We start from the raw sequence: 19,828 nt of genomic DNA, 5'->3' as shown, positions 1-19,828 counted from the left end.
TATAAACTATTATTTGGACCACCTGTGTTGCTGCCTCTGTATTTGTTGGATTGTGTTCATAATAGGCGCCATCTTATTCGCTTAATCGATAATCACTATGGTCGTTGTCTGCAGACGAACACACGGTGATAATTTCGTCATTAGAAATCAGGCTGTAGCCAGCGTCATTATCTTTTCGCAGTCATTTATGTCATCATCGTCTATGCCTGAGCATCCTGGAATCTTTGTAAATGCTATATTAGGAAATTCAGCAGCTATGTTCTTCAACAATTCTCCTGTGAAAGGGATCTAACTCTTTTCCTCTTCGATGTATCATACATTCGCAACAAAGTGATGCATACGTTACTGTACAGCTGAATGTCAACGTCTTAATACACCTTGCTAGGATCGGTGTATGGCAGTCGGCTTATTTCAAACTTAGTGACTCTCGTTGTAGATTTCTGCCGCTATTACGTCCTCAGTATCACGTACTGAACAGTTTTAATACAAAAAATATGATCTAGATAAACAAGACTTTAGGATAAATGAGGGCCAGATAAACGAGATTCCACTGTAATTCGTTGTGAACTGCGTTTCTGAACAGTATTGCAAAAGAGTTGTCCTAGTGTACCAACTTGATGATACGATTACTATTTGAACAAAGCGCAAGAAATTGACTAGAGTGTGGCAAAATGATGTCCTGCTTCTGCTTGGGAATAGACACGCGTTCAGTTTGAACTTAGTGGTATGAAATGACGCAGAGTATGTTGGGCTTTGTTGTGAACTTTATGGAGTGTTGGATGGTAATCGAAGTAATAAATTACCGCTCGTGAGTCTTAAGTATCAAAGTTATTGTGGAACCGTCACTGATAAGGCAACGGGATGTGGGAGGAGGAATACTACAAACTTCAGGGGAAGTCGTGACCGGCGAAAGAGGAACTGAGTTAACACCATACGTTTTTTCTAAGGAAATGGTACTTCTGAATGTGTTAAGAGACTACAAGTCTTAAGGATAAATATTTCATATTTTCAGAGCGATGGAGCAGGTGACTCTTGAAGTTCAAGGTCCTCACCACTGCTGGTGCTTCTGCCTTTAAGGACATTTTCCTAATCCTAGAGACAGAAGGCGTCCTGAATCTGTATTCATTCTTGCTTTATCTGGCATAATAAAGATGATCACAACCGATGATTTATACTGAAAATTTAAGCCATGGCTTAAAGGTTAACTACAAGATCATGCTGAATGTAAAGGATTGTAAAGAAAGGAGTCTCAGAACTTCTGAAGATTCTTTTTGTAAACATTTTACGACCTCTGTATCTACTGAACTGTGCACAGACAACAAATAACAGTTCCGAACGGTTAATCGTCGTTGTGGTATATTTATAAATTCTTCGTATCGACTATGTATGTTGTTATTGCGTTTCATGAACGAAAACAACAGTTTCCGAAATTTCGTAACTAAAATTTTTGTAGGATTATTTCCAAGAAACTACGTTGTGTGACAGCGTCTTCATATGTTTTAGTATTTTTTAATACTAATATATGTTAGAACTCAGTTAAATGCATCTTATTACAAGAACAACACCGATGAAATAGAAAAACATAAAATAACGAAATGTTGTATCCATGCATGGAACGTAAACCGCTGTAATGCTTTTGCTTAATGAGGGTTGTTCAGCAACAAACGCTTAGCCCAAAATGTTTGCCTCTTTGCAGCACAGGCTGGGAAGGGCAACCCACTCACCAAGGCGTGTTGCAGGCGTGCGTGAGCGTGAGGTAACGTGCGCCGAGCGTGTAGAGGGCGCGCAGCACACCCAGGCTCTCCCCCAGCGCGTGGCCGCCCTCCACGCCCACCAGGCTAGCCAACATTCCCGCCGCGTGCGCGTCTTCTATACCTGCAAACACAAACATATCATGCAAAATACACCGGACAAAAAAAATTGTGATCCTCAAGGGACATAACGTTGATTCCTTGCTAATGACCTTAATTCGGCGTGGGATGAAAACAACAAGTTTTTTAGTTTGCCATGTTCAGCCGGATTCACATACTGATGATTAGGTACCCACAGAGCTACCAAATTGCGGATATGCTGATTACCACGTTTCACCAGGTGCTCCAAATAGTCCCAGATATTTCCTGTGGGGTTAAGATCAGGTTTTAGTGGGCCAGTCGAAATGCGATAACCTGCTAGTGAAATGAGAAACGTTTGTGTGCAACCGGCAAACTGCGGCAGTTGTCATCTCGGAAGACAAACGTGCCCATAGAATTCTGTATTCCGACACAACTGTCATCAAGGAGTATGACTGAATGAAATTTAAAATTTTTATTTGACGCCACAAACGGTCGTCAAGCCATTCTCTAAAGCAATTAAATTTTTAAAAAGGGTACGTAACTAGTTTCGACGCACTGAGTAATCATTTTCAAAACTTGTAAAACTGCATTAATAATTGCAACCACATGTATTTCAAATACTACGAAAAAATACACTAACACCAGTAAACTATGTTCTGCTAATGAAATCTTACAAAGACAATGGGAGTGCATATTCTTTGTAAGATATCAGTAGCAGAACTCACTATGATTGCGTGCTTTTTGTGCGTTATAAGATTACGACGTGTGAGCCTTTGTTTGCAAAATGATCGCTGCCTCACTGCACGACGTAATGCGAATTTATATCATATCTTCCATCCCGATCCTGTTTTCATTTACACTGCATTAAGGTGTGAAACGATTAATTAACTACAGATTGTCATAATGTCTTGTGACCCGTTTCTGCTGCCTTTTGCAGCAGTTTACACGTTTTAATGTATTTTTGTAATATCTGAAATAAGTATGCCTGCATCTATTAATTCAGTTTTCCAGGCCTGTCATTACATTTTAAAATGACGGCTCAGTGCGTCGAAACTAGTTATGTAACCTTCCAAAAATGTTATTGTTTTAGTGATTGTGGGTTGACGACCATTTGTGGTGTCAAATAAATATTTCAAAGCCCATAGAATTCATGAATCGTGAACAACGTTTGGTCACTGAGAATACTAAAATAGTCATGGCAGTCTTAATGAGTTGACCGAATTCAGATACGAAAAACGCTCCCAAAACTTAACACAACTACTCCCTTCGCACACAGGTAGTTAAAAGTCTCATTGGGTCGACAGTGTATTAACGTCTTGCATCACTGAAAAGAGGCAGCATTGCGACAAATAATACCAGACTACAGGCCTCCAGTCAGCTATTGTCAATTTTTGTACTCTTTGGTCCATTAAAGTAGTGTATCTTTAAGTACCTCTACCAGCAGTGGCGTTTTGCAAGGTACCCTATTTCAAAATACGAGTATTTGTAGTTCCCCAAGCAATGATCGTCCGAAAACTGCTTGAGATGGACCTTGCTCACTGACACCAACAATTCCTGTCGGCTTTAAATCTGCTTTCCATTCACAAGGCGTGACACTCGTCTCCACTTCCTACACATCAGGATCTTGTTACAAACATTCCTCTCACGCTGGTTTACATGGTTAAAAGTGGTACTCTTTTCCTGGTAGACATGTTGAAGAGTCCACATTTGGTACATCATTATAGTTCAACTTCATTCAGAGTGTAGTTATGGATACGTCCAAAGCTACACTCTATCATTCTGTTACATCCCCACGTCGACCCATCTTGCTGCTCTTATTCCATGCCACTGCCATAAACATACCTTCTTGCCATGACTTAGATCAGTGGTGGAAGGTCATATGACCGCCGAGTGGATATTGCCCATGCATTACCGTGAGCTTACGCCTACTCTAGCAGCAACCCAAATTACGTTCATGTTAAGCGGATAGCTGACTTCCTCACAGCCTACAATCGTGGGCTACCATGCTGCACAAAGCCCCAAGGATCTCTCTCCTACACCACGACTGTAACCTGGCGTTCGGGGCTGTACACAGGCCAATGCACGGCGATCGTGCAGCCAGTTGAATCCAAGTGGGCTTCCTGAGCTACGGGCCAAAAGCTTATGCATCACTACACTATCACCGCCGTCCGAGGGAACTTTCCCTTCCAGATTCCTGGAACATTAGGTTATCAGTAACTTGTATGTCAAAACCTTGTAAAGTCTTGTTTTAATTTGCGAACCTCTTCTCAGTGAACTATGAGCAATGAAAAATAATATCGTTTGTTTTATGTTGGTCAAATGAGACTCTCATCTCCCACTAAGCGCTTTACAAGACGGGCGTTCTTAGAAACAGCACCGTATTTCGCTGTCTTTCATTCATATGCAGATCACAATAACACGAACACTGCTTTACACTGAGTAACTTTATACATACATCCCCTATCGAAATGAAGCAAGTCGTAAACTACCTTCACTAAAACTTAGTCCAAATGAGAAAGCTGATTTTTAAATTGTCATCGGAACTTTTCATACTGACACTTTCTTTAGGGACAGGTCTTGACTTTTGATTCAGAAGTTACATCACTCTCAAAACAATGCGTCAGTCCATAAATCGCCAGTATTTGTGTTTCTATAGTACAGACAAGCAGAGAATAAGGGATACTGAAATATATATTACAGAGGTATGCTGAAACTTAGATGGAAGGGGGGTAATTAACTTAAAGGTGCTGAATCAGAGTACAACAAATGCAATAAGACTTCCACGAGTTCCAGGAAAGACATATATTGAAAATGGAAGAAGCGTAAATGTGTGTTTTGTAGATCTGTAAAAGTTATTTGATAATGTGGTTTGGGATATCTTACCACTGTAATGAGGAAAAAGCAGGAGACCTGTAAAGTTGTTACATTTAAATCAAAATGTGTCAGCGAAAGTGTGAGGAGAAAGTATTAGTTGGATCGAATTAGGAAAAGGAGTAAGACAAGGCTGTTTCTCTTTCCAGTCCCTTTCTGTGTGTACTTCAGGCATATGAGTGCGCATGGCCGAGTGGATGACAAGGGGTTAAAACTGGAAGAAGAAGGGTACAGTGGGTTTGCAGATAACATAATCCTTCCAACAACAGACAAAAAAGAGTTGTGCGAAATAGTGGAAACTAAAGGTGAGAGCTATGGAATAAAAATCAAAACAATGAAACCAAACGTAATAACACCGGAACGAAATAAAAATGTATGGACAATCATGAATGAAGAAATTTAAAAGGTGTACAGACCGTTAAATAACTTGGAATCAGAAAAGTAATCGATTAGAAATGCCGCACAGAAATTCAAACCAGGGTATAAATGACGAAATAGCCATTTTGTAAGGAGAGTTTTCTGCAGCAATATGGTCAAAGATTTTTTTATGGGGTGTCGTTCTGTATGAAGCTGAAACGTGAACAAAGTGGAGGAAAGAGGAAAGCTGGAGGCTTTTGAGATTTGGACGTGGTGAAGGAGGGAAAGAATAAGTTGGATTGGTAAGCTGAAAAATAAGAAGGTACTGCGACGAGCTACTGTGATAACAGAAGGAAAATGAACTGGGTGAACATAGATTAAGAAACAAAAACCGTCGAGGAAGAGATTCCAAATCTTGGATGATGTGCTAGGCAGCAGCACATGTAGCAGCATTAAGAATGAAGCGATGGACTACCTGAAATGGAAATGCAAGGGACATGTTAAAGTTGAAACAGATCTTGATGATGATGATGACTGAATCTATGAGTTATTGACTGAAAGAAAGGATAGGTATACAGAAAACTTAGTGGGAAACGAGAGAACTTTTCATTTGTGAATGGAGCAGGGAAATGGGGGGGGGGGGGGAGAGTTGAAACAGATCTTGATGATGATGATGACTGAATCTATGAGTTATTGACTGAAAGAAAGGATAGGTATACAGAAAACTTAGTGGGAAACGAGAGAACTTTTCATTTGTGAATGGAGCAGGGAAATGGGGGGGGGGGGGAGAGTTGAAACAGATCTTGATGATGATGATGACTGAATCTATGAGTTATTGACTGAAAGAAAGGATAGCTATATAGAAAACTTAGTGGGAAACGACAGAACTTTTCATTTGTGAATGGAGCAGGGAAATGGGGGGGGGGGGGGGAGGGGGGAGACCTGCTCGTACAGCCTAACGTACAGCGCGATACCCTGCGAGAAATAGAAAATGATCCAGACCCGCATCGAATCTGCGTTCCGGATTAACCGGCATGGCTCATGCAGCGGCCAACCTAAGTGTGGTTTTTGGGCGGTTTCCCACACTCGTTCAGGCAAGCGCTGGTCTGGTCCCCAAATTCTGCCTCAGAGTACGCTACGCAAACAGTTAAAATATGATAACACAGAATATACGAGGGGCGTTCAATATGTAATGCAACACTTTTTTTTATCGGTTAACTTTGGTTGAAAAAATGCAGAATTTGTTGTGGGAGCCGGCCGGGGTGGTCGAGCGGTTCTAGGCGCTACAGTCTGGAACCGCGCGACCGCTACGGTCGCAGGTTCGAATCCTGCCTCGGGCATGGATGTGTGTGATGTCCTTAGGTTAGTTAGGTTTGAGTAGTTCTAGGGGATTGATGACCTAAGAAGTTAAGTCCCATAGTGCTCACAAGGGAATCTCCTCATCACACCCCCCCCCCCCTTCCCTCAGAGGTCAGGAGCGTCGTGGTCCCGTGAAAGCGTTAGCAGCTGCTGAACGAAAGGTCCTTGGTTCAAAGCTTTCCTCCAGTGAAAATTTTATTTTTGCATAGTTATTATCTGTCCGTTCGTTCATTGACGTCTTTGTTCACTGTAAGAAGTTTAGTGTCTGTGTTTTGCGACCGCATCGCAAAACCGTGCGATTAGTAGACGAAAGGACGTGCCTCTCCAATGCGAACCGAAAACATTTGATCGCAAGGTCATAGGTCAACCGATTCCTCCACAGGAAAACACATCTGATATATTCTATACGACACTGGTGACGGCATGTGCGTCACATGACAGGAATATGTTGTCGACCCACCTAACTTGTACACTTGGCGAAGGGGTAAAAAGATTCTTCTACCATGCCCGATTTAGGTTTTCTTGTGGATGTGATAATCACTTCCAAAAAAGTGATGAAAACATAAGAGTTTGTCACATAAACTGAAAATAAAAAATTAAACTTTTCACTCGATGGAAGATTTTGAACCAAGGACCTTTCGTTTCGCAGCTGCTCACGTAACCACGAGACCACGGCGCTCCTGCGTTTCTAGTCTCCATGACGTTGCATATCTTCCCATGAACTACTCAGTTTGTACATTTTGCTTATTTTTTCACAGTTCCACACAACATCTTCCTGTTTTCTCAATTGATCTGTTTTCAGTATTTCAAGGCCTATCCACTGTGCCAACTTATAACTAAATCTGAGAGGGGTGCGATGGGGAGGTTTCCTTGTCAGAGCTATTTGAACCATTTTTGTTGTGGGACATCGAGGAATATTTCTGCTTCAGCTCTTATACACTACTGGCCATTAAAATTCCTCCACCACGAAGATGACGTGCTATAGACGTGACATTAAACCTACACGAAAAAGATACGCAAATGTTTAGCTTTCCAGAACATTCACACAAGGCTGGCGCCGGTGGCGACACCTATGACGTGCTGACACGAGGAAAGTTTCCAACCGATTTCTCATACACGAACACCAGCTGACCGGCGTTGCCTGGCTTGTGTAAGGAGGAGAAATGCGTATCATCACGATTCCGACTTTGATAAAGGTCGGATTGTAGAATATCGCGATTGCGGTTTATCGTATAGCGACATTGCTGCTCGCGTTGGTCGAGATCCAATGACTGTTAGCAGTATATGGAATCGGTGGATTCAGGAGGACAATACGGAACGCCGCGCTGGATCCCAGCGGCCTCGCATCACTAGCAGGCGTGATGACTGGCATCTTATCCGCATGGCTGTAACGGATCGTGCAACCACGTTTCGATCCCTGTGTCAACAGATGGGGACGTTTGCAAGACAACAACCATCTTCACGAACAGTTCGACGACGTTTGCAGCAGCATGGACTATCAGCTCGGAGACCATGGCTGCGGTTACACTTGACGGTGCATCACAGACAGTAGCGCCTGCGATGGTGTACTCAACGACGAACCTGGGTGCACGAATGGCAAAACGTCATTTTTTCGGATGATTCCAGATTGTGTTTACAGCACCATGATGGTCGCATCCGTGTTTGGCGACATAGCGGTGAACACACATTGGAAGCGTGTATTCGTCATCGCCATACTGATGTATCACCCGGCGTGATGGTATGGGGTGCCATTGGTTACACGTTTCGGTCACCTCTTGTTCACATTGACCGCACTTTGAACAGTGGACGTTACATTTCAGATCTATTACGACCCCCGCGGCTCAGGTCCAGTACGGGCCTTTCTGGATACAGAAAATGTTCGACTGCTGACCTGGCCAGCACATTCTCCAGATCTCTCACCAGTTGAAAACATCTGGTCAATGGTGGCCGAGCAAGTGGCGCGTCACAATACGCCAGTCACTACTCTTTGTGAACTGTGGTACCGTGTTCGAGCTGCATGGGCAGCTGTACCTGTACACGCCACCCAAGCTCTGTTTGACTCAATGCCCAGGCGTACGTGTCATCCACGTATCGGAACCATACATTTGGTTTCTTGCTGGCAGTACCTAAGGCCTGTTCTTCGAACAGAACGAATATTCGTCCGCCGAAGTAAAACGTGCGTTGAGGCAGCCACGCAGAAATCATACTGACGTACAGACTACTGCAAAATTTAAGGTTTTCCTGCCGTTTGTTAAAAATGTAACGGAAAGAAGAGGGAGGATCTTGACGAAGCGGAATATTACCGTAATTTACAAGCCCATCAGGAAGATACAGGAATACCTTAAGCCTGCCAAGGACGCTCGCAAACCACTGGAAAAAGCTGGAGTGTATAGGATCCCATGCAGCTGTGGTGATGTTTATGTGGGTACCACTAAAAGAACGTTTGGAACAGCATAAGGGAAATTGTAGAAGAGCTGTTGCGGAGCATGCTTTCCAGCCAGGGAACCACAATATTCGTTTCGAGGAGACGCAAGTACTAGCGGCCACAAGCGGATATTACGAAAGGCTCTACAGGGAGGCAATCGAAATCGCTAAACACCCAAATAATTTCAACCGAAACGAGGAGGATGTGAAATTAAACGGTATATGGATGCCGGTGTTACAGAAGATGTGTACCACCCGTCCACTACTGGGTGATGGCAACGGCGATCGACGGCGACGGACAGCGGCCAATTGCACTGACGTTTTCAAAACACGTGACGTCACGCCGCGGCGTGGGAGCGCGCGGACACGGAATTTAGCGGCAGTCAGTAGGAAGCCAGTGGCTGTGTTGGACCTTCCATTGAGCCACGGACCCCCTTGAAGATGTCTCCCGCAGTCGGAGACGAAACGTTGGGAATCGACACAGAATTCATCAACCGACCACGGCATAACAGCACGGATAATTATAATGTACATGATATTTCCGGCCGTGAAAGTCTACATTTTAGTATGTCCAGTCTCCCGCGTGTCGGCCGGCCGCTTCAGCTGCGACACCTGCAATGTTGGAACGTGCGGAAGCTCTCATTCGAGACGATCGGCGGATCACAAACACCTCTCCTCACAAACGGACGTCTCTCTTGTAGTGCTGACGCACTCGTGCACCAGTTTGGTGGACGAGTTCCGCTGACGTTGGTTCCCTCGCCGCCTAACGGAAGACCATAAAAAGCAACGGAGGCCAGTCAGTGCGGAATTGCTTGCGCGCTACAAGGCTGCTCGTTATAGTTTTATCAAACATTGTCACAGGCGATGAAACATGGGTTCATCACTTAAAAAGTTCAAAGCCGTAACCTCAGCCGGTAAAGTCACGGCGAATGTGTTTGAAGCCGTTGTTCTGTTTGATGTCCTCCCTCCTGGTGCAACGACCAACTCTGAAATGTATTGTACTACCCTCAGTAAATTGAAGAAACGACTTCAGAGTGTTCGTTGACATAAAAATGTAAACGGTCTTCTCCTTCTCCATGACAACGCAAGGCCGCACACATGTCTGCGTACCAGAATGAAACTCAAAATTCTTCATTAGACTGTTCTTCCTCATCCACCCTACAGCCCGGATCTCGTATCTTCCGTCTTCCATCTGTTTCGCCCAATGATGGATTCACCCGCGGGGAACAGTATGTGGATGCGAGGATGGTGAAGAGGTTCTTGCAGCAAGACGTTGGTTCCGTCCCGCCATCCATAGAAAACGGATCATCTACTTGACGGAATAACCGCTAGGGAAAAGAGAGAAAGAACGAAACAAGTATCAAGCGGGAGGAGGGGGGGGGGGGGGGCTGGGGTAAATGTAAAGGAATATGATAGCCTGTGTATAGTGAGAAGGTTTAAATGGAAGCGTTACATGAGCAATGCAGAAATGAACAAACTTGTATGGGACAGATTACTCTGGACAGCCGCATCAAATCAGTCGTAGGAGTGAGGATTACCGTACGAACAACAGCAACAGACACAGTAGCTTAAGTGACAGAGATACGTGTTCTCTACGGCAGTTCCGTGCCTCTAGTGGCTGGCTCTAGCTCACCCCTGGCGTCGGTGACGAGCGCCAGGTCCCGCGGGTAGCGCTCCACCAGCCGCCGGATGACGTCCACCTGCTCCAGCACCAGCGTCACCGCGTCCAGGTGCTGCGCCGAACACGGCACGTACGCCGACCAGAACTGCAAACAGAAGTACAGTTCAAGTCATCTTTGTAGTAATCTTTGTCTTAATGTCAAGAGCGCCATACAACTGAAGCACCAATGAAATTGGTATAGGCATGCATATTTAAAATGCAGAAGAATGTAATCGGGCAGAATACGGCGCTGCGGTCGGCAATGCCTATATAAGACAACAAGTGTCTGGCGAAGTTATTAGATCGGTTACTGCTGCTAAAATGGCAAGTTATCAAGATTTATTGAGTTTGAACGCGATGTTGTAGCCGACGCACGACAGCATCTCCGAGGTAGTGATGAAGTGGAGTAAAGGTGGGCCAAACGGTTATTTTGGAGTAACCGTTATCACGGTTACAGTTATTTTTTATAACCGTTATTTTTAGCGGTTATAAATAACTGTTAGTTATTTTTCTCTACAGAGTATTCCAGACAGCGTTACAGTTAAATAACGGAGAATATCTCTAACAGAAGTCTAAGAGTATAGGGGCCACGTTCCGACATTATAATACAATTGTAAACCTGAGGGCTTATATGCGTCCGAAACTTCGAACCATGAACAGACAAGTTCAAGATGAGCGGCTGGAAAATCGAGAGCGTAGGATATTAAGGAAAAGCCTAGGTAATAAATGGGTTGGTGGACAATGGCTAATGAGAGCAAACGAAGAAGTGTACAGCAAGACAGGACCTATCACAGCATCCATTAAGAAGAGACGATTGTTATTTTATGGTCATCTCATAAGTATGGACAGTGACCGACTAACAAAAAGAATACGGAGTTACATCCAATCTAAGAAAACAAGGCCAAGATGGTTCGAAAAATGTGAAAAAGTTCTCAGGTAGATTGGTATCTCAGAGAGAAAAATTACTGACAGGAACAAATTAAGAACATTGGTGAACAGCTAACAAGGTTTTAAAATGGCATCAACGTCCAAAAGACAGAGGACCATTATCTGAACAGCATAAACAGGCACTTCTTGGTGGGCTCGGAAGACACTGGCAGGAAGTCAAAGCTGGAACTGGACACTAGAGTGAAGTTGGTTGTTACCACGCAATCCATAGAGGCTCAACTCGATAACAAAAAAAACAAAAAAAATGTGGAATCCATCAGTTTAGTTATCAGTGAATTATAACTGCGAGTAGTGCAAAGTGGCAAGAATGTCATATTAATCGTGCCATAACCTTAGCTAATTAATTGTCCGGTATATTTTACTTGATGATTGGACGATTATGGTGTTTCATATTATATGTACGTGGGTTATCGGTCGTTATTAGTAATATTATATTCCCAGCTGCAAACAGAAAGTACGCAGAACTTTGCTACAGCACAGTTTAAGGGAAGTGTTAAAAAAGTGCTTCCTTAAATACGAAGTAACACGTAAGCTGAAACCTATAGGTATAATTCGAAGCTTAATTTCTTGTGCTGTGCACTTAATAGAATAAGTGTACGGCCTTCTAATACAACACAAAATATACGTAACGTGATAGATTCGTTTAGTCTTGTACAAGGAAGTTCACTTAAGGTAAGTACGAGTACGCTAATCCAAGTTTCATGTGAGATTTGAAAAACTGCTCGATTCCTTCTGCTACTGTTAGGGTCTTAATTTTTTAGTGGGAGGATGACTAAACTACATTTCTCTAAGTCATCAGTTTGTTGTCTATCTCTTACATTTGGCATTACTGTACGCAAAATTCCAGTGGACGATTGGTTGTGTTGACCTCGTAATGGTAACAGATTTAAACGCCTCAGGCGTCATTACGATACCGTTTTTACTCTGCTGGTCTAATTCTTCTTTGGGTATCCAGACTGTGAGAGCCCGAATTAATAGTATTGAGGTTGGGAATCCAAATTTGCATTAAGCTTACAGAAATTCCTCAATAACAGGCTTCCTTGTCCTGAGGAATACTCTACCTGTCTATTCCATGTTTTTCTTTTCTTTCCCCTTCTGTATGAGGCAATAATAAACACTTCGTCTATCAATGTCACCTGCCTGCTTTGACTTTTTTTTTCTTTTTACAATTTAATATCGTGACAGTTACCTGTCAGAACGTGTAACAGACTAATTCATGAATGAGGCAGGTGAGTAGCCAAAATGAAGGGGTAAGTGTTGCATATAACAGAATCTCAAACTAGCAATGAGTGCCTCTGACAGAGTTTTTTAGTGTTGCTTAAGATAATAAAAAATGAACTGACTTGAGGTCTTCGAAAACAAAAAAGCATACATATTCAAAAACTTTCATGTAGTACGCTTAAGTACTAGTAGCCCTAATGTAAGTAAATGTATTATTTTATTTAAATACCACTGACAAAGTATCTGACCTGATTATTGTTTTAAACATACCTGTATTCATTTCAAATATGCCTACATCAAATAGTTAATTTGCCATACATGTGTCTGAAGTGTAAATATCCCATTTTAGAATTTTCCTGTATAAAATTGATGAGTTCAATACTATGTAGAAAATATTTGAAAGTCAATTACCAAAAACTAATTAAATATAAAAAGTCTATTGGCAAGGGATGTGTACAAATTGAGAAAACTCTTGTTTCTTTTAATAAAGCCAGAAACCTATGTTTCACCGAACTGAAAAAGTTCTTTCTACTCAAATTGATAAGACATACTTAATGAGATTGATCTGATACTGCACCGGCACTGTTTCATCGTAATAATGCCATTAAGAATTAGGGGTATGGTATACTTTAAGAAGCTACTTTACTATTTTCCGTTTTTAGATCACCTACAATAGTCAAATATTTCACTAAGTGTAAAACCCCTAAAAATATTAACATGTAGCACACTCTTTACAATATTTCATAGCGTTCCATGTACTATTGCTAGTACTACTATCCTAGTGGCAACAACACAGAGAAAAATAAGAACACGAAACGAAATTCAATACCCTCTAACGGAACAAAAGGCCGGAAAGAGTGTGACACCGTTACCGGAACTACAACAAATGGAGAGAATAGAATCCCACAATTTGTCAACACTCGGGAACCACCGATGGCCAGCGGTTATTTCTGTACCAGTACGAAAATACTTCGTTCACTCCAGTACCTATCCTCTCTCGGAACATCATCACGTTCTACGACCTTTAACTGGAGTGAGGAACACATTTACAACTTCTATGTTATCTGTAGTAGTAGCCCGTTAACTGCCAGAGAACAAGAACTGTAAGCGAATACGATAACAGACAGGGAAAAATAGCGACCTCTGACAGTTATTTCCATATTCGTTCGAATTCCTTATGGTAACTATTTGTACCACCAGCCAAAACTAAATTGACACACAGAGCGGTGACTCGAGGGAACGACAGTACATGTGTAATGCTGTCACTCTCGCACCTATCAGCCAAAGCTCTTACATTAACGTTATTTGTTAGTGCTGAAAGTAGTGAGAACGTACGAAATAGAACACCGTTCTAACAACAGATGCTGCGCAGTCTTACGGTTATTTCCATGGCGTGTAGAGCACCGTAGTAGTACGATCTTCGGTAACTAGATGGCGCCAGGCACTGTTGGCAGTTATTGAAATCAGTGCTAGTACCGGAAGAATTTTTATCGCAGTAACTGTTATTTCTCAATTACCGGTTATTTCTATCAGTTACGTTATTTTTTTAAACCTCTGCAGAGGGGAGTTTACTGTACGATCATTTCACGAGTATACCGTGACTATCAGAATCCGGTAAAACACAAAATCCCCGACATCGCAGATGCAGGAAAAAGATCCTGCAAGAACAGGACCGACGACGACTGAAGAGAATCGCTAAACGTGAAAGAATTACAATCCTTCCTCAGACTGCTGCTGATTTCAATGCCGGGCCATCAGCAAGTGTCAGCGTGCGAACCATTTAAAGAAAAGTTGTCGATATGAGCTTTCGGAGCCGAAGCCTCACTCGTGTACCCTTGAAGATTGCGCGACACAAAGATTTATGCCTCACCTGGGCCCGTCAACATCGACATTCGACTGATCGGACGAGTCTCGTTTCAAATTGTATCGAGCGGATGGACGTGTCCGGGTATGGAAACAATCTCATAAGTCCAAAGGACGCTGCATGTCGGCAGGGGACTGTTCACGCTGGTGGAGGCTCTGTAATGGTGTGGGGCGTATGCAGTTGGAGTGATATGGGGCCCCTGATATATCTAGATACAACGTTGACAGGTTTCACATATGTAATTATCCTGTCTGATCACCTGCAGCCATTCATGTCCATTGTGCATTCCGACGGACGTGGGCAATTCCAGCAGGACAATTTGACATCTCAAATGTCCAGAATTGCTACACAGTGGCTCCAGGGACACTCTTCTGAGTTTAAACACTTCTGCTGGCCACCAAACTCCCCAGAAATGAACATTATTGAGCATGTTCGGGATGCCTTTCAACGTGCTGTTCCGAAGAGACCTCAACCCCTCGTTCTCTTACAGATTTATGGATAGCCCTGCAGGATTCATAGTGTCAGTTCCCTCCAGCACTACTTCAGACATTAGTCGAGTCCATACCACGCCGTGTTGCGACACTTCTGGGTGCTCGCGGGGGACCTACACGATATTAGGAAGGTGTACCGGTCTCTTTGGATCTTCAGTGCATATGCCATATTTTACGAGGCATGTGTCGTTAGGTCCTAAAAGAGTTAAGGAGCTGACGAACTTAAATAAATACCTCCCTTTTTTATTGACACAAAGAACTTACGCCTTGAGGTCACAGCAGCTGTTCAAAGTGCCAAAGGCAAGTCTCACTGCATACATTACAAATTACTCAGTGACTGTCTGAAATCCTATCGCTACATTGCTTGAACATGTCTACTGTAAGGATATGATTCTCCTAGTTAGTCATTAAAAGATGTACGTTGTTTTCTGGGCTCGGTAATGCAGGCGTCGCAAGTGGCTCGCGTTACCTCTTGCACAGTCAAGGATTTGTATATGAAGACTGAAGTGATGACTCAGCAAAGCTACTGTGCCAAGGTGACCTACTGGTTACTCACCTGCCCAATGAGCCGGAGACCCGTGTTCGAATCCCAGCTATGGTGTAAATTTGCATTCGTCAGTTCGGTCTGCAGAAACAGGATAACTCATAGACACCTGACACTTTAAAGAGCCTCTGGGAACACATAGTTTCATTTGACATCAAAAATTCTCGGAAATGACCGCTCAGAAGACCATAACATTGGCGCAGTTGGGATTACGCGAGGGAGCAATAAATGACTAGTAAAGACTGTATCTAACATCTCAGCACACCAAACACCGAACATAATTACAGCAATATAGCAAAAATTAAAGTTAACGTTTATAACAGGACCACAAGTACCTTTTATCCAACACATATTGAAAAGTAGTACCAAAAGTAGGCAGAGTGCGGTGATAGCCAGACTTGTATCGTGAATGTGACTGTTGAAAGCAGGACATAAAGTTGCAATGAATTCTGAGACGCGCACACGACCGGTAGTAGTAACGTCCAGTGCATCATAAACAAACTCTTACAATTACGTTAACGGTCGTAATATTGAGTTATTAGTTAATGTGAGAAGTGCAAAATAAAGGTATTAACAGTTACGTAAGTTGACTTTCGAGTAGGTGCATCAGGATGGCTGAGCAGTTGTAGATTTGATGCTTTAATTGGAAATATCAATTTACGCTAAATTATGATATTTCACGCGTGGCAGAACATTCGATTCCTTATCGTGCTGCGGAGACTACATTCATCCGCACTGAAACAGTCACACGCGCCGTCTTGAAGATGAACTGTCTAATACGTAAACATTGTTACTTGTGGTTATCAGGGCAAAGAACAGTTCTTGAGCAGCTATATGTATCAAAAATTACACTGAAGTGACAGAAGTCACGGGATACCTCATAATATCGTGTCGGATCTCCTTTTGCCCGGCGTAGTGCATCAGTTCGACGAGGCGTCAACCCAGAAAGTAGTTGTAACTATCCTGTACAAATGCTAAGCTATGCTGCCTCTACAGCTGTCCATAACAGCAAAAGTGATGCTGGTGCAGAATTTTGTGCACAAACTGACCTCTCGATTATGTCCCATAAATGTTCGATGGGATTCAGGCCTGGCGATCTGGGTGGCCAGGTCTTTTTCTCTAACGTCCTTCAAACAAATCGCGAGCAACTGTGGACCGGTGAGACAGCGTATTGTCATACATAAAAATTTCGTCTGTGTTCGGGAACATGAAGTCCATGAATGGCTGCAAATGGTCTCCAAGCAGCCGAACATGATCGTTTCAATTGGACCAGAAAAACCATGGGACCACCAGCTTTCTCAGTGCCTTGACACATTGAGTCCATGGACTCGTAGAGTCTGCGTCACACTCGAACTGTACTATCACCTCTTACCAACTGAAATCTGACATTTCAGGCTACGGTCTTCCAGTCGTTCTGGATCCACCCGATATTATCATCAGCCAGGAGAGACCCTGCAGGCTATGTTGTGCTTCTAGCAAAGGCACTCACGTTTGTCATCCCATTAACGCCAAATTTCGCTGCACTGTTCTAACGGATACGTTCGTCGTACGTCCCAAATTGATTTCAGCGGTTATTTCACGTTCTTGCTTATCTGTTAGCATTGACAATTCTAGACAAACGATGTTGCTCTCCATCGCTTAAGTGAAGACCGTCGGCCACTGTGTTGTCTGTAGTGAAAGGTAATTTCTCAAATATGGTATTCTCGGCACATTCTTGACAATGTCTATCTCGGTATTTCCTATTTCCGAAATGGAATGTCCCTTGCGTCAAATTCCAACTAAAATTCCACGTTTAGCCTGTAAATTCCCGTCATGCAGCAATAATGACATGGGAAACATTTTCACATGAATCACCAGAGTAAAAATGACAGCTCCGCCAATGCACTGCTCTTTTATATCTTGTGTACGCGATACTACTGCCATCTGTATGCGTGCACATCGCTTACCATGGAGTCGCTGGAGTACTACTATATGGCTGCCCAAATTGTCACCCAACTTCCAACATATTTTACTCTTGGGACGTAAATTCGGTCAGAAGATGGAAACAGTGTACTAAAAGACTCATCTGAGTAAATGAAATTCTTCCGTTGCTCCAAAATTAGACCCAGAATTTTCCTGTTGTGAGCATTTTCATCGCTGAGGAATGGTTTTGGAATTCCAGCTCGCACTGCAAATCACAGCTTATGGGCCCCCTCGTGTTGTTCTGGTGCTGACAGGGTTCGAGAGTGCGACATTCAGTTCGGCAGAGACTTTTTCAGCTGTCGTCCTCTTATTTTTTTGTCACATTTGTCTTCAGTGCCAGTCTCGTCACGATCACACAACACAAACTTTCGTCTGCGTTGTAACTAAGCGTATGATGGTTTTCCACTTTCCCTGTATTCGGTACAAATCTTGAAACACCGAACGCTTTAGCTTCCATGGTTAAGGGGTTCACACACCACACGAGCAACAACAATTGCCCACTTTCGAATGCACTGAGATCCGACATAATGCGCTCACAACTATACAGAACATTATTCTGACCACGACTGACACTCCCAAAGTATTAAGGACATTCGCACATGCCTTTCGCAACCAGCAGGTCTTCATTTATGTTCAAGCATTCAGTTCGCACTGTGTTTCCACATTTTTGTCCATACCCCGTATTTCATGTTCAGGGTCGCAAAGTTCTAAGGAATATTCGGGAAGTAAAATCCTATTTAGTGGATAAAGAGGACTAGTCTCTTCAACGCTGTTTTGTATGGTAACGTGCTAATTCATGCCGTATTATAGCAAGTAGTGGCACCTAAAGAAGTTTTGCTGTTTGGGTAACAATATAACTGATGGTGGCAGAAGTAAGGAAAAGATATAAACTGCTGCCTGGAAATAGCACGATAAAGATTTCTGAAAAACAGAAATTTAACATCTAATACAAATTTAAGTATTGGGAAATCTTTGAATGCAGTTGGACTGTAACCTTTTATGGAGGTGAAACGAGGGTGATAAACTATGCAGACGAAAAGTAAATATAAGTCTTAAAATGTTATGCTACTTAAGAGCGCTTGATATTAGATGGGTAGCTGGAGATCAGATGATGTACTGCTTCGAACCTAAACTAAAAGAAGCGATATATTGATAGGAGACATCCTGAGGCACCCCAGCGTATTCCAATTTCACATTCTAAAATATAAATTCCTTCTGTAGGTCTAAAAGTGTTGTATATTAGAGATAGTCATAAGGTATTAATTATCACCTGTACACAATCGAAAATTACTTGTAAATGTTGGAGTGTTCTTACACAAACACTTTTTGTGGCGAGATCAAGTTGTTTGTAGACTAATGACTAGTTTCGGCAAATCTGAATCGCCGTTTTCAAATCACATTACTACAAACAGTAGCGCTTAGCGTCGACATGGACCATTATTGTTTTATGAGTATTATTATCATCATCGGGTATGACAAAGTGTGTATGTACAACTCCAAAGTATTTGTATAACGCTTCATCATTTACAATTACAGATCGCATCCTTCAAGACTATGCCTGGTAATCGCAAAAAGCAATTACTTAAAGATTACTTTTTGCTGGTCAACAATTGAAATTTTAAGAACCCACACCCCACCGCGTCCCACCCCACCGTACGTCGTAGAGCTTGTGACTTGAAGAATAACCACCGATTTATAAATGCGGCAGAGATACTCGAACAATAAGAAGTTATTCACAGAATGCGGCTCATCTGTGCAGCGATCATGCACTTCTTGAGGTGCGGCAGCGATAATCAAACAGTAAGCAATTTTACGCAAAGTGTTACTCACCTGCGCAGCGACCATGCCCTCCTTGAGGCGCGGCAAGTCCGTGTGGGACCAGGAGCTGCGAGACCAGGGCGACACCCGGCGCAGATCCTCCTGGAAGGGGAAGTCCCGCAGCTGGTTCTTCAGGAACTTGCGGATGTTCCACGGCAGGTCGTTGTGCCTGAAACCACACGCGGCCATCTCTGTGCATAGAAAGTCGGTAACTATAAAGACAGAAGGATTCTTGACTAAAACTTTATACTTAGGAGTATTCAGGGATAATCAGCTGCAGAGTTATTTCTTTTGTATTTAAGCCAACATATGATTTCCCAGACTATTATCGCTTATTCCACTTCCAGCGAAGAGACTCGGAAAGAAGACTTTGCAACAACACTTCAGATGGCCCTCCACGTGAAAAAACATTTAAACGTGTATTAAGACTTAAGGTATTAACATATTTATCAGCAACATGAATGTATGGCACCTAGA

The 19,828-nt window shown here is 42.8% G+C and overlaps 1 protein-coding gene across 1 annotated transcript in view; it reads right to left on the bottom strand.

Annotated features, from left to right (window-relative positions):
• LOC126412959 (dipeptidase 1-like) overlaps positions 1 to 19,828 on the bottom strand; it is a 162,443-nt gene that overhangs the window by 72,799 nt on the left and 69,816 nt on the right. The window contains exons 4-6 of the mRNA XM_050082850.1: positions 19,364 to 19,520; positions 10,477 to 10,609; positions 1,725 to 1,875 (exon numbers count right to left, since the gene is read on the bottom strand). Of these exons, the coding sequence (XP_049938807.1) occupies positions 1,725 to 1,875; positions 10,477 to 10,609; positions 19,364 to 19,520 (441 nt within the window). The remainder of the gene's footprint in view (positions 1 to 1,724; positions 1,876 to 10,476; positions 10,610 to 19,363; positions 19,521 to 19,828) is intronic.

The sequence above is a fragment of the Schistocerca serialis genome, chromosome 7, assembly GCF_023864345.2.
Source record: "Schistocerca serialis cubense isolate TAMUIC-IGC-003099 chromosome 7, iqSchSeri2.2, whole genome shotgun sequence".
NCBI classification, from domain to species: domain Eukaryota; kingdom Metazoa; phylum Arthropoda; class Insecta; order Orthoptera; family Acrididae; genus Schistocerca; species Schistocerca serialis.
The sequence above is the reverse complement of the archived record's forward strand: the minus strand, read 5'-3'. Positions and strand labels throughout refer to the sequence as shown.